This window comes from Colletotrichum paranaense, assembly GCF_030867605.1.
Source record: "Colletotrichum paranaense strain IMI 384185 chromosome Unknown Scaffold_29.1, whole genome shotgun sequence".
NCBI lineage: Eukaryota > Fungi > Ascomycota > Sordariomycetes > Glomerellales > Glomerellaceae > Colletotrichum > Colletotrichum paranaense.
Window position 1 is genome coordinate 19,352 of NW_026848987.1, and position 14,409 is coordinate 33,760.

At 47.2% G+C, this 14,409-nt stretch overlaps 5 protein-coding genes across 5 annotated transcripts; 2 read left to right on the top strand and 3 right to left on the bottom strand.

Moving 5' to 3' along the window:
• Positions 1–861: 861 nt before the first annotated feature.
• Positions 862–1,539, bottom strand: CPAR01_16737 (phosphotransferase enzyme family protein; the record flags this gene model as incomplete). The annotated part of the gene is made up of 2 exons (XM_060500981.1): positions 862–874; positions 965–1,539. The coding sequence occupies 2 exons, from the start codon at positions 1,537–1,539 to the stop codon at positions 862–864; spliced, it is 588 nt and encodes a 195-aa protein (XP_060340301.1).
• A 548-nt stretch (positions 1,540–2,087) lies between these two features.
• Positions 2,088–2,893, top strand: CPAR01_16738 (uncharacterized protein; the record flags this gene model as incomplete). Its single annotated transcript, XM_060500982.1, has 2 exons — positions 2,088–2,627; positions 2,756–2,893. 2 exons carry the CDS (start codon positions 2,088–2,090, stop codon positions 2,891–2,893), a joined length of 678 nt encoding a protein of 225 aa, XP_060340302.1.
• A 927-nt stretch (positions 2,894–3,820) lies between these two features.
• Positions 3,821–5,326, bottom strand: CPAR01_16739 (uncharacterized protein; the record flags this gene model as incomplete). Its single annotated transcript, XM_060500983.1, has 1 exon — positions 3,821–5,326. One exon carries the CDS (start codon positions 5,324–5,326, stop codon positions 3,821–3,823), a length of 1,506 nt encoding a protein of 501 aa, XP_060340303.1.
• A 5,423-nt stretch (positions 5,327–10,749) lies between these two features.
• CPAR01_16740 (uncharacterized protein) lies at positions 10,750–12,460 on the top strand (the record flags this gene model as incomplete). Its single annotated transcript, XM_060500984.1, has 9 exons — positions 10,750–10,878; positions 10,988–11,126; positions 11,189–11,373; positions 11,430–11,466; positions 11,526–11,593; positions 11,659–11,696; positions 11,751–12,086; positions 12,141–12,208; positions 12,273–12,460. 9 exons carry the CDS (start codon positions 10,750–10,752, stop codon positions 12,458–12,460), a joined length of 1,188 nt encoding a protein of 395 aa, XP_060340304.1.
• An 802-nt stretch (positions 12,461–13,262) lies between these two features.
• CPAR01_16741 (uncharacterized protein) lies at positions 13,263–14,348 on the bottom strand (the record flags this gene model as incomplete). Its single annotated transcript, XM_060500985.1, has 1 exon — positions 13,263–14,348. One exon carries the CDS (start codon positions 14,346–14,348, stop codon positions 13,263–13,265), a length of 1,086 nt encoding a protein of 361 aa, XP_060340305.1.
• Between the last annotated feature and the right edge of the window lie 61 nt (positions 14,349–14,409).

Sequence of the window (14,409 nt, forward strand, 5' to 3'; positions counted from 1 at the left end):
ATAACCTCTAATTAAGAAGCCCCGTAGGGCTTTTTTAATAACTACTCTATAGTTTTAATAACTACTCGGTAGTTTTAATAATTAGTCCGTAATAAGCTCTAATTAAGAAGCCCCGTAGGGCTTTTCTAATAGCTACTCTGTAATTCTAATAATTAGTTTATAATAAGCTCTAATTAAGAAGCCCCGTGGGGCTTTTTTAATAACCACTCTATAGTTTTAATAATTAGTCTATAATTTTAATAATTACTTAGTAGTTCTAACAATTAGTCTACTATAAGCTCTAATTAAGAAGCCCCGTAGGGCTTTTTTAATAACTACTCTATAGTTTTAATAACCACTCTATAGTTCTAATAACCAGTTTATAGTTTTAATAATTAGTTTATAATTCTAAATAATTACTTTACGATTCTAATAATTAGTCTATAATAAGCTCTAATTAAGAAGCCCCGTGGGGCTTTTTTAATAACTACTCTATAGTTCTAATAACTAGTCTATAATAACCTCTAATTAAAAAGCCCTATGGGGCTTTTTTAATAACTACTTTATAGTTCTAATAACTAATTTATAATAACCTCTAATTAAGAAGCCCCGTAGGGCTTTTTTAATAACTACTCTATAATTTTAATAACTACTCAGTAATTTTAATAATTAGTCCGTAATAAGCTCTAATTAAGAAGCCCCGTAGGGCTTTTTTAATAACTACTCTATAGTTCTAATAACTAGTCTATAATAACCTCTAATTAAGAAGCCCCGTGGGGCTTTTTTAATAACTACTCTATAATTTTAATAACTACTCGGTAGTTTTAATAATTAGTCCGTAATAAGCTCTAATTAAGAAGCCCCGTAGGGCTTTTTTAATAGCTACTCTATAGTTCTAATAATTAGTTTATAATAAGCTCTAATTAAGAAGCCCTGTGGGGCTTTTATAATAGTCGCGCGCGCGGCGGTCTCTCCTAGCCCTAACCTAAGGGTTAGGGTGCGGCGGGGGGCCGCTACTATGGTTTGCAAACCAGGATCGGTACAGTTCCACTCACCGACAAATCGATCACTCCTGCCAGTGTCTTGTTCCAAAGTACGCAGGGCTTTTACCATGGTGCTAAGTTCATCACAAACAGCGCGCCTCTCATCTTCATTCAAGTCGCACCACCTGTCTTGCAAAGTCGCGCCCTCTATCAAGGACATGTAGATAAACCTCTGCTCCTCATCCTCCGCCCAGCCAAAGATCTCGGGCACGGGCACTTTGCCTTGTAATTTCTCATACACCATCTTCTGTGTTTGAGCCTCGATAATCGTGACATCGCCACCGTATTTGACAAACAATCCTAACGAAGAAAATATAACGGATGGCGGGCGATCGAAGCTTGTGACGTGCGTACCATCCGACTCTTCGTTCTGGGCCCTGACCTCAGCTGGCGTAGGAAGCGCAGGCGCACGCCTTTGTTTGAAAAAGCTCGACTCGGGAAAGATTTTCATATGACTAGGAACGGAAGAGACTCTCTTGAAACTGGTTGTTGAAGGCGAGATATCGGCAGCCGGCATCGTTCTGTAATGGTATCAGTATCCAATGGTAAAATCGGCGAATGCTTTGGACCGATGGTGTTGTTGGTGAGGTGACTTTACCCAGATTTATGGGTTGCTGAACCCCACTTATATACACACTCAGTTGAAATCAATTAGATTTGGTCATGCGGCCCCCAAGATGCGCGATTTCCATTGGCTCGGGCTTGCAAAGTAACCCTTGGTTTAGATTGTTGGTTCATTCGTGCTAGTGAGTGCTCTTTACCGACCGAGTGAGCATTTGCACCTTTTTCTACACTTTGTTCCTTTGTTACACAGACAGCCGACCACCGAGCTATTACCCCGAAACCTGCGGCGGTGCGGTCTCCAGGTCAGCTATGACTTCTGGTATCAATGATCCAGAGCGCGCCTTGGTCTTCAGCATTACTGAACACTCCCTTTAGGAGCCGTTTGGAGAGCGAAATGCACGTATATAAAGACGGAGGACGGATTATGTATCTTCGAATGGGAGTTGAGCACATCACAAGAATAGCATTATAATCTATAAGAAACTTATAATATCGACCACTATGTCTTCTTCTCTTCCTAGTCATTCTAAGACCACCGGTACTCCGGCGCCTCTTCCACCTTCTTTTCCACCTCCACTAATTGATAACAAAGACCCTTGTCCACCTCCGGTTCCAAAGCTAATTGTGGGTTCGGAAGGCCCCCAAGGAGCTTATTTAGTCGAATTACTAGTCTATAACGGTTATCCCTTTAAAGACCATTGGGCATATTTCGTATGCTCGCAATCAAACAGTGGCGTCGGTGTTTTGATCCACGCGGCTGGCGACGTAAGAAGTGGCTTTAGATTTGAGATTAAGCGAAGTTATGATCTTAGGGCAAGCGGACGCATTCCGTCGAATAGAATTGCACTACAATGGGTGAATTCTTTTTACTTTGACGAAACAACAATGTTCAACAATGGAACATATAAAGTTGATACCTTGCCTGTTTGCGATTTTGAGGCCAGCATGCATAAAGCGAAGGCTCCTGAGAAGACTTTGAACTCGGTTGAGGACATGGTGAGAGCTTTCCTTTCTTTCTTCTTGTATCCACGATACTTCATAGTAAGAAGACGTTTTTGTGACTGCTCCATCACAGTCACCTTAAAGTAGTTCCGCTGCAATCAACTCCCCCTCTATTTTTATCATTCCTAGTACCATAGCTAACCGACGGCCAATACTATTAACAACAGGCCGGCGAGACCAGTGCAGGCATGAAAGTTCATCAAAGGAACTGTCAGACATGGATTGTAGAGTCAGCCGGTTTCCTTGTCCAAGACGGCATTTTCAATCCTGAGGTCGCTGTATACCTCAACGCTATTAAGCAGTAGTGGTCTTCTTGCAATCAGGCTTCTCAGTACATTTTGTTATGTAACGCAACACTCATATTATGGTTGCAGTATGCTGTAATTTGCCCTTTGGACATATGCTTATGCCTAATCTTGATTATCTTAGGTTTGGCCATGTAGATCCTACATAGGTAGTTAGTATAAATTTATAGTCAGTTACGTACTCACTTACCTTCGTTGAAACACTTATTGCTATGCCTAACGCACAAAGGTAAGTTGTGCCCCGCCCTTAAAAGGTGTTTGGGCAACCTTGTAGTCTTCGAACCCCATAAATTACTCTCTTCTGCCTGCCCATAGCAGTAACCCAGAAACTGTGAAGTCTAGCTCTTCGTCGACCTTGGTGGACGATGGTCTTCCAACTATCAAGTTGCCTAACGTACTCTCTACCTTATCCTTCTATGGGCCTAACAGCAAATGCCCCAGACCAATCTTTCCCAAAGCTAATCTACCAACAACAGTGAGGTTGTATTTTTTCTTCCTCTGTTCTTTTGTATTAAAGCTAGTCTTCTGTTAGGCAGTGAAGCATTGCTTCCTGGCTAGCCCGAAAGCTTTGCAATAGTGAACAGCCTTGAGACACGATGAATGCCTGGGACAACAGATACGTCAACCTCAAGAGTTTGGCTCCTTGATTTTGACAGATGCCTTTTACCGAATGCTAGTCGTGTCCAGACGCTAACTCCGGATAGAAAGCTCGCAAGTTTGCTGAGTGCGTGTCCCAACGATTCAACCACCTCATTCGGAGAATATCAAGGCACCATGGTCTTATGCTGCATACCTCTTTCCATGAGCTTGGCAAAGTTTGACGCCACCTTTATTTCCAAGTCAGCTTCGTTTCCCGTCACAGTGAATATCCCAGACGACAGCAAGAATGCCATTAAGAGGGTTAATTATGTATATTGGTAGCAGTCCCTAGTCTTGGAGTGCTCTACGCATTCTTGCCTTAGTGACAGCCATTTTGGCCGCAACTTTCTCGTTGATGTACCCATTTACGGTATCTGCCATGTTCTCTTCGAACCAATTGCTCATGTGCTCTCGCATTGCGTCTCCCAGATTGTCCCTTACCCATTCCTCCACATCATCGCAGATATCCGGCATCTGTTTTCCGAGCTTCTCGCACTCATCGTCAAGCTCGCCGGTATGAATGAGCAATGACTCGACAGTCTCCTCACTTTCGGTCTGGCGATTAGCCAACTCGCAACAATTGTCCTCTAGATTGTCATGCCGTGCCTCAAGTTCTCTGTTTCGTCTCTTGAGTTCCTCAACATCTGCCTGTAGCTGTAGGATCTGCTGGCGTTGCTGCTCAAGCAGAATCTCCATGCTACTCTGAGACCGTTCCAGGTCTGTAAGTAAAGATTTCGAGTTTTCCCCTGAGCGTTCGTCATCCGTCGTGGATGTGTAAATATTGGTGAATGCACGCTTACAATACACTCTCTTCGAACTTGGATGTATGTCTGTCTCTTCGCTACCAAAATGTAGCCCTCGTTTCGAAGCATTCGACGCATTGTTGTGCTGCCCTTCGCTATCTCCGTATGGAGGGAGGGCATCCTCACAGCCAAGGCCCCCGTCAACGAAAGCCGTGACAGTCGATTTGGCACTCGGCTGATCACTTGGCTGCCTTCTAGTATTTTCGTATTCGTCATATTGCGGCGGCGGTGACTCCTGGTCGCGCGGAACGATGTCAAACGCAACAGTGGAACCGCACGACTGGGATGTGGCTGGCGTAGTAGCTCTATTGTCTTCTCCGTCGTGCCGTGGGCTACTTTGGACATTCTCGGGGACCTCCTCAGGCGTCACCACAGTGCCACCTTTGCCATGATACAGCCGGCGCAGATCCAACACACGCTCATATGACTGACGCTGGGCGGCTGTCAGATTCGGAAATTGTTGAACGCCCTCGGCGAAAGCTTGAAATGTGGCCATCCGCAAGACGTTGTGCGGGAAATAGAGGGAAAATGTTGAAGCCGTCGCGAGTGACGTGGCCAAGGCAAATGTGTGCCGCGCGGGGTTGTCGGGGGCCTGAACCTCATCGCGAGTTAAGCCAGTGGGCGCGATAAGTTGGCAATGAAAGCCACTGTGCAACCGGAGCTGGAGGCGAGTCACGAGGCGCTTGACACCTAGTCGCTGGCGGACACGTTCGAGGCACGGCGGGCTTTCGTCATTCGTATCAATCGTATCGCAGGTCGTGTGGCGCAGCGAAGCAATGCGGTCGGGGGTGATGTGCAGATAGAGAGTGGTGTTGTTCGAGGTGCTGTGGGCGATGGCTACGCTGAGGCGGAAAAGAACTGATGACGACGGGTGATAGAGGGCGTTCAGTTTGAAGGGTTGGTCAAGGAATTCGGGCTGTCGTCCATTTTCTTCATCTTCACGCACCACAAAAACAGTATGGACAAAGCGTACACCTCCGCCGGACGACATATTAAATTCGCTCTGTATTTAATCTCGCAGATGTGCACAATGTCTGGTAGCAGCCAGGGACAAACTAGGTGGATACTTACCTCGGTAAAGTCATGGCCCTTCCTTTTCCTCTCTTCGCTACAAGTGCAAATACGTCGCGAGGTTTTTCGTAGACAAGACTAGTTCCAACGTGGCCAAAGCCCTGCCCGAGATGCGTTGGGGACTCCTGCACAAGCAGTAGAATGAACAGAGCGACGGGTGACAGGTCCAAGGGTGAAGTTGCAAAGCAAGATTCACAGGTTGGACGGGTTCTGACGGGATTCTGTTCCTACTCGCACAGAGAGTCAGGCAAGCATTCAGGAGTAGTCAAATGGTCGAAGTGACTAGAGCAGGTCTGCTTAATCAAAAAGCGCGCGTGCGAGAGATGAGGTTGAAGATGGAAACGATGGAGCGACCCCACGGGAATTCGCCATGGTGATGGCGACGTTGTGTCAACCACCGCGTGGCTGGGTGGATCGGATGCCAGGCTGCCGGGGTCCGTCGGGGTCGACGAAATATTCTTCCGTATCTTAGTAAGCGTAAATGCTGACCTGCACGTGGGAGCCCAATGGGTGGGGTCTGAGGTGGCATCATACGGACGCCCATGTGACTTACAGCTTCCTTCTGGCGGGTATTAGTCAGCTGCACTCAAGCCTGCCCTCAAGAACACGTAGAATACAGCCAAACATCTCAAGCACACTCTTCTTTAGGTATTCTAAATGCGACAGCTTTTGACCAAGATTTAAATGCTGGTTAGCTTCATGTGCCATTTGTTTAATATCCATAAGCTATCGTATCCTTGAAACTAGGGAGTTCCCAGGGCGACACTGCTACGGCATAGTTTACATGAACGCTCGAGACTTAGGTGCACGTAGACCGCAAGCCGATTCCTGCAATGGGCAGAAGAAGGCCTACGACTCGGATTAATATCAATGCGTTATAGGACAGAAAAGCCTCCAGGAACTTTCTCGTTCTCCTAAAGCGTGTTGATGACCACAACACACATTTGTTAGTTCAGATTGACAGTACCGTTTCCTGCCTGAACGGATGGTGTGACTCTGACTACCAGTTGCACAGACGCCTTCCTCCCCGAATCACTCCGGTCATACCTTAACCCGGACTTCCCGGCGTCATCACCACATTCTTAAAATACGATTAGTTTGACTTTTATCTTATTTTTACACCACATCCTTTTCGTGTGTCTAACTGCGTTTGACGACACTGTTGCTAGCGCTAAGATTGTCACCGACATCCAACCCAACTCTATCCCTATTACTATCTTTCTTCAAGGGAGATGCCATAGGAATAGCGCCTTAACTACCAGTAAACGTATGGACATCGATACCTAAATTGAACGCGCTGCCGCTTAGCTCAGGAAAGTCTCCGCTACTTCTATCCCTAGCAAATCCGCTTTAGCAGTCAGACAACATGCTAGAGAATTAAGGCTGAGGTTTTGCGAGCCGTAGGGCTGATGAGAAAATGTCCAGATATCTAAAAGCATCAGTTTTGTCCTTTCCAGGGCACCCATCGTCTGGGACACGACAGCAATGTGCCACATAGCATGCCTGATACAAGGTTCCAATATTGGAAAAAAGTACCAACGATAACGTGACATGAAATGGAGCTGCCAATGTGTCCATTCATGCTAATTCTCTCGGCGCAATTTCTTTCTCACTCGCCCTCGCCCCATATTCGAATACCTGCAAGCCATCGGTTAAGAGACTAAGGGTTGCTTATTAACGTTTCTCAATACCATGCGTACTCAACGTGAAAACATTGAGAAGCACAAGACTTATGCCAGGCTGCCCAAAAGTTCTATATTTTGGCGCCCCTAATTCTCCAGCAGCATAGCCCTCGGCTTTGTGTATAAGTCGTATAGTGTTAGATCGCTAGCTAAGTAATTCGAAAGAGCGTCGGATATGCTATAAGAGAAAGCCGTTGATTGTGTAGTCGCCCCATGGCCGGTATACTAATGTATTTCACAAATAGTAGGTTTCATCAATCGAACGAGACCTTTTCACTGGAAGAGGTATAAATTAATAGGAATGCTCATCTCACATACTACTATTGCCACTTATGAAGACGTGCTTCGTCTCAACATGCTGTATAGCCAGGCTCGTCAATCAAGGAAAGTACATACGACCGTAACCATTGGAAAACTCGGGATCCCGTCCGCTCTCCCATAGATAAGCCAATGAGGGTCGGACTACAGCGAATATCTGGTGTTGATTTTTTTTTTTTTTTGTAGACTTTTGCTTTTCGATCTTGGCAAGATTGGTAGGTGACGATACTGGTCTTAGAATTTGGACTGCGGTTATCTTGGGGCCTGCTGTACACTTAGGTAAAGTTGTCACAATGAGACAAAGGACTGTTCGAGTTGATTTTGCGAGTGGGCCCTAACTGGAATATTGGTCGGGTTATAGCAGCGGACTTCAGCTGAGGTCTGAGCTATTACATTGCTACTTGCCTTTGTTAGTGATTGTGAAGGAGGGGCCGCCTCGGCGTTGATGTCGCTGGGGCTATTGTGGCTTGGTTCGTCCGAGTTGATTTTGTTGTTCTGAAGTCCCGCTATCGGAATACACCGTGCACCCGGGTCAGGTATTACTAACAAAGACCTCTGGCATCCCGCCGTCCAATTGACGCAGAAATTATTAGATAGCGATACGTGATTATGTCAACCCTGTGAAGTCACACCTGCGACCACCCAACGCGTCAAGCAGACGATGCTGCCTCCACCACTGATTTCCAGTCGAATCTCACACAGTTTGGATATGTCGCGTTGAGTCTCTCGTCTTCATCTCGCGATTCAACCTACGTGGTTATCTGGCGGATTGCTTCGCTCCTGGCCAAGCCATCCATTCTCATATTCCCCGCTTGTCCTTCCCCTACCCTATCCATCTTAGGTGCCAGAACCACATTGTGTCCTCCTGGCTGTGAGACATCGTTGCAGCCACTTCACCTTCCACCACCATCGTTTCCCAACCTCAACCCGGAAATTATCTACCCTCATCCCCGCTCTCTCTCTCTCTCGAAAAGACTCAACAACGCATGCATCATGTGAGTCTCGACAGCCTCGACTGTCCAAGCCCTAGCGCTGCCCATTGACAGCTTTCTTTTTTTTTTTTTTTTTCATTAGTAACAGTGGCATCTCTGAGTAATAGCTGGGTCATGAATTGATGCGCTTTTATCTCCCTAACAATGTATACTTTTGGGCGCTTTATTTCTAGGAGCCACAACACTCTTATATTGGCATAGTATCCTGAAATGGGTGCTTGTCCTTCTCATTGACCCTGCCACACGTCACAAAACATGCGGCTAGGCGGCCGGCATTCTTAGTACCAAGCGGCACAGTGTGGAGCACTTGCGATTCTCGCGCGTTTTCTCCCTAGTGTCGTTTGTCGTGACGTAGAAGTACACATTTCAAAACTTCTCTCAATCGCAATCGGCCGGCATGATAACTTGAAGGGGGCAAGTCGAGCAGCAAGGTCCGTAGAGACGAATTTGGGCCAGGAATGCCAATTGAATATGACAAGGCCGAAATAATGGCAACAAAGACACCTTTCTTTTGGTGTGCCAGGCAGCTGAAAAGATTATGGCTTTGGAAAGTCCCATACACGCGGCCTTTTCATCATTAAACGTTCTTGAGATATTGATAGACCAGCACGAACCTTTCCTTTTCTAGTTCATCCAAAGATGCAGATTTGGAACCATATTCCCATGGCTTCCTGCTCATAACCGGGTGTGTTGGAAGCAGATTAAAAGCAGGCCGTGGTAAAGTTGATAGGTACAGAGATAAGTCCAACTAACCCCGTCTTGAGCGCTCCAGATTGCACTTCTTGAATTGGGCCTACACGAGAGTGGACTATGTTTCCAGGCACACAATAAAGCATCGCTTCCAGGTGTCTTAAACCCCTTTTCTCTCACCTTCTTTGGACCATTTCTAAGGATACTGTTCTCTGGTGTTTGGGAATACCTTCGCACTCCACTCGGAGCTTTGAAAAGAACAAAGCGTTACTTGATAGTGACACTCTGGAATGTTTCCATAAATGCCAATTACTCTAATTTAGGACCTTGCCTTTACCCTTATCACCATTGCCCTTAGGCTGCCTGGGTATGTTGATTGACAGCTAATTGCACTCTCCCTTTCCCCGTCCCGCTCATTGTCGACGGCAATATAGTAGAGCCCACCTGAACCATGCACAGGATAGACAATGAGGCTGATCCAGGGGTAAAGTGTGGAGTAGGGCAGGCAGGCCGGGTAAGGTGTGGTAAGTTGAAAAGAGATCAGCCAACAATAAGAAACAGGTGTAGCCCTCATTCATTTTACCCCCTCGATGACCTAACTACAACAGACTTTAACAAGGAGATTCTGCCTCAGTCAATTTTCTTGAAGCTTCCCCGCCTCTCTCTCTTTAGTTCTTCCAACAACGAGATGTTAGAATACACTCGATGTTTATTTCTTGTGTTAGCCGAGTTTGGTGGTATGAACAGACATTGAGTTTCAACTTTCGGTAGCGTAAACCACCATTTCATATTCAACCTAGACGAATGCGGTGACCGTGCCTCATGATTCACAGCTATCGGGAGTTAAGAGCGGTAGTCGTGTTCGGGTGGCTTGCATTCTTTTGATGCCAATACAGTCTAGAAGCGATGGATTCCGCATTGCTTACCTGAATACGAGAGGATTTGCCTATTTTGCCCCCATGGACTCCCCGATTCATGAGTGAAACAAGCGTATTTTGAAAAACTCTGTTACCGTTGCCGAAAGACAGGCAATTCCGCCCTTTGTTTGTTCTGGTCGTCCGTAGTGGCGCGACTAGGAGCTACTAGTGTCGGAGTCCACGTGCGAGACATCTCCAATGGGGACTAGCCGCAGCTTATCCCGCCCTCCGCATCCAGTAACCAACACGGCTCAGACAAATGGGGCAAGTCGATCCTCAAGCATCAAACTTCGAGCTGTTGGATCAGTGATGGGACCGCGACACAGCCATCACTGTCTGGCTTAGGGTCAAGGGCGTAGCGTCGACCTAAGCGGTTAGTCGGCCGGCGTAGGCGCATCAGTCGCGCGACGAGTCGACTTGTACCTTGAGACTAGCGCCATGGCCCACCGGCATCCATACTCAAAGCACTATTAAATTCCGCTTCTAAACTGTTCTGGCAAAAGCGACCGGCCCCTACGGCGGCATGCGGACAACGGGACCCGCAGTGCGGAACCCCCCTTGGGCAGATCGAATCTCATATGAGGTTGCCAGACCCGTTGCGCAAGGGTAGCGGTGTTGCTACTTTCTTCTCTTTTGCGTTTCCCCCCGGGAGTCTCCTATCATTGGCGACAAGGTTTGCGTTGGCAGGGCCTTTCGCGTTCACCATTGCCAAAAGACACGACTAGGTTCTGCAACTTTATCGCGATGATGAAGTCCATGCTTCTGAGGACAGGCATCCTGGCGGCATTGGCGCTGGTGGCAGGAGCAGAGTCAATATTCGACACAAATGCGACGGCGGTTGCACAGTGGCTTGGTGCAGTACCACAATGCTCGGTAGGTCATAAGCCCCTTTGGCTTAGTGATTGTTTCTTGTCGTGGATTCTACGGCGCGATTTGAACCCACGTTCTGCTCAAACATATACTCACACTCTTCTGAATTCAGATGCCATGCTTCGCTGAGGTTCTCTCATCCGGGAGCTGTCAGCTCAAGGGGCTTGCGAAATGCGCCTGCACGAACGATGACATTCAACTAAGGGTCTCAACATGCGTGCAGCTGTCCTGTGACTTTGCCGATCAAGTCGGTGAGTACATATTGCTTATGCCTGCGACCTTTGAGCACCGTTCTAAAGCTTGTCCTATCCAGATGCCACACGAAAATCCCAAGTCTTGTGCCACGACTACCCGAATCAACAACGGAAGGGAAGCTATGCTATATTCGCCATCACCCTACCAGTCATCACGACTTTCATCGTGTTTCTGAGATGCTTCGCCCGCTGGACTGTTGCTCGCAAGCTGTGGTGGGATGACTACGTTACACTACTCGCCTTGGTATGCATGTCGCTATTTCATCCCGCCATGCGAATTTAGGAACTGATGATCAGAAGGGTTTGCTCATTGTTTTATCGGCATGTGGCGTAGCGAGTAAGTTGCCAACAGCTTTACAATAACATGAGGATGGAGGGGCTAACTTCGATCTATAGTTTGTTCCTTGGGATTCGGGAAGCATTACTGGGTCATTGACCCTAGCAATGCCAAGCCAATTTTACAGGTAACTTGGCCCCCCTCCATGGCTATCCTTCCACTTTTAATCAGCTAATCACTTTTCGTACACAGATGTTCTACGCGATGCAAATCATATATGTTCTTGTAACGTGAGTCTTGCTCTGAAGCCCTATACTGGATTCCCTGAAGCTGAATCTCATCAGGATTACTGCAAAGATCACCATCTGTTGTTTCTACCACCGAGTCTTCCCCAGTAAGCGATCACAGATAGCTGCAAAGGCTGCCATTGTGGTGCTCATTATTCGTGGGCTTGTCGTGGTCTTCTTGATCGCTTTCCAATGTGTCCCGCTTACCGCAATCTGGGATAAGTCGGCCAAGGGGCAATGTCTTAACCTCACGGCCATCGGTTACGCCGGCGCCATCTCTGGCATTGTTGAGGATGTGGCACTTCTTATCATGCCCATCCCCGAGCTTCTGCACCTGCAGCTGGGGCTCAAGAAGAAGCTCGGCCTGATCTTCATGTTCTGCCTTGGCTCGTTGTAAGAATCACCGACTCTTCCGGAGTTGATTGGAAATACTAATGAGACATCTAGCGGATGCATTGCCAGCGTGGTTCGACTCAAGTACTTAGTCTCCTTTGCGAACAGCTTTGACCCGACATGTATGTCATTAACCCAGGGTATTATGTTGAAACATTCAATGGTTACTAACGCTCTCGATACTAGGGGACAACGCTGATGTTGTCAGTTGGAGTGGCGTCGAGGTGAATGTAGCCGTGGTTTGCGGTAGCTTGGCGGCATTACGAGCCCTATTCAATTATCTCGTACCTTACTTTACTACTGTAAAGGAGGAGACTAGTGAAAGCATGTACTCCTTACGGGAGGAAAGGAAAGAAGGAGCAATTCCAGTTTAAGAATGATCAAGATAATTCGCAAGCTGTTCTTTTGAAAACCGTCTAATGACCTAGACACAAGGAATGCTGGTCGTTGAGGTGCGAACGCGAACTCGGAAATTGATCTAAGAGCCAGAATCGCTGGCTGGGCTCGCGGTATTGAGTGTAAGTCGTACCCTCTCAAACTCTACCCTGGCCCGCCAAGTAGAGAGCAAGACGACTGCCTGAAGAAGACAAGCAAGTAGATTCATATGTCTACTTATCCATCTAAGCCTTGCAGATGCCAAGATATCTAAATATTGTAGCCTAGGAGAGATTCCCAGAGTACGCACCCCGCACGCTGTAGTTTTCAGCTGGCTTACACATCCAGGGTACGTTACTCAGTAAGTAATCGGTGTTCATGCTCCCTCCTGGACCGACCAGTAATCATATCCAATTTTCGACATGCGTATGGTTATTACATCATAGTCTAATGTCTATGAACACGAGGAGGAACTCTCCACGAAATGACGGCGTCCCAATTTGCGAGACATACACTAGTCCGCGAGCACAAAGAGATTGTGAACTCTGTGAAATCATGAGAAGAGTGTACAGAAAGAGGCAATTTGTGTGCAACGAGCATACGAAGTCACTTATTTGGCTAACTTGGCTCATTCACTTGGCTAGTATGGAGAAGTCCTAGAGATATGATGGCAAGTGGACGAACTCAACACATTTACCATTGAAAATCTTACGGGTTTATGAAACTCTTTTTATCAGCCTTTCCGCTCACTGTTCTAAGATTCTTAGATTGTAAATACCACCATCCTACAACTTATAGAATTCAACTAGTGGTGTTGTAAGCTACCTTGATACTACTTAACTCTTCTGCAGTAAGGGGGATGATAGTACCGTGGCGAGGAGAGGCGGGGTACTTGAAATCTTTACGCAATGTCCATCTCCCGCTTGCAAGATCGGATGACTCAAGTGGAACATAGCCATTGCCGCCAAATTCGTCGGTCAGCATAATGTACCTCGGTCCATTGACATCTTGACAGTTCGCCTTGAAGATGGAGGGACCCTCCACCTCCTTGGTCCCCGCGTTTGTACCAATGCAACTGGCCACCTTGTCCCAACCTGCCAGTCCGGCAGTTAGATTGGAGCTCTTCTCCTGGACAATGTCTGCGCAGCCATCTATAGTGGCCTTGGTGAAGCGATAGTAGATGTTATTCTCCTTGATCACAGTTGAGTCGATCCGGCCTCTGGGAGGCTCGTCTTGCCAGATCTTTGGCTCACTGAAAGTTTGGAAATCTTGCGTGGTAGCGTAGACCATTCTCTGGTACTCGAGAGGATCGTGTTTAGGATTGGTCGTGCTATTGTAGACACTGGACGCCCAGTACACAACGTAGGTCTGTAGCTCCTCGTCATAGTACGCCTCAGGTGCCCAAGTATTGCCATAGTTATCCGGTGATACCAGGACATGGCGTTGAGCACTAAATGTGATGAGGTCCTCCGACTCCCAGATCTCGAGGTATCGACTGCCAAAACTCTGGGCTTCCCCCCAAGACGTGCCGCAGGCGGTGCAGAGGTCCGTGGCTAGTATGTAGAACTTGTCGCCTTTAGGGGAACGCATGATGAAAGGGTCACGAACTCCACCGTCTCCGTCGGTCGATTTCAGGATCGGATGCCCGTTGTTGAGCTCTGTGAATGATAAGGCATCATTTCCGTTACTGGCAGCCAGATAGATATTCTCGTCGCGGTTGCTGAAGTATAGAAATGCGTATCCCTCGTATTGAGAGTTGCAATCGATTTGGCGTTTGATGTGCTCTGGGCTTATAATGCTACCAAGGTTTGTTGGTGATCCCGCGGCGAGTATAGCTAGAGAAGCCAAAGTGGCAACGGCGAGCAATGGGTTGAAGCTGATAAACATTGTAACGAGAAAAATCAGCACAGCGCCTATTATGAGAGATCATGAAGGTAGTAGAGTGAGG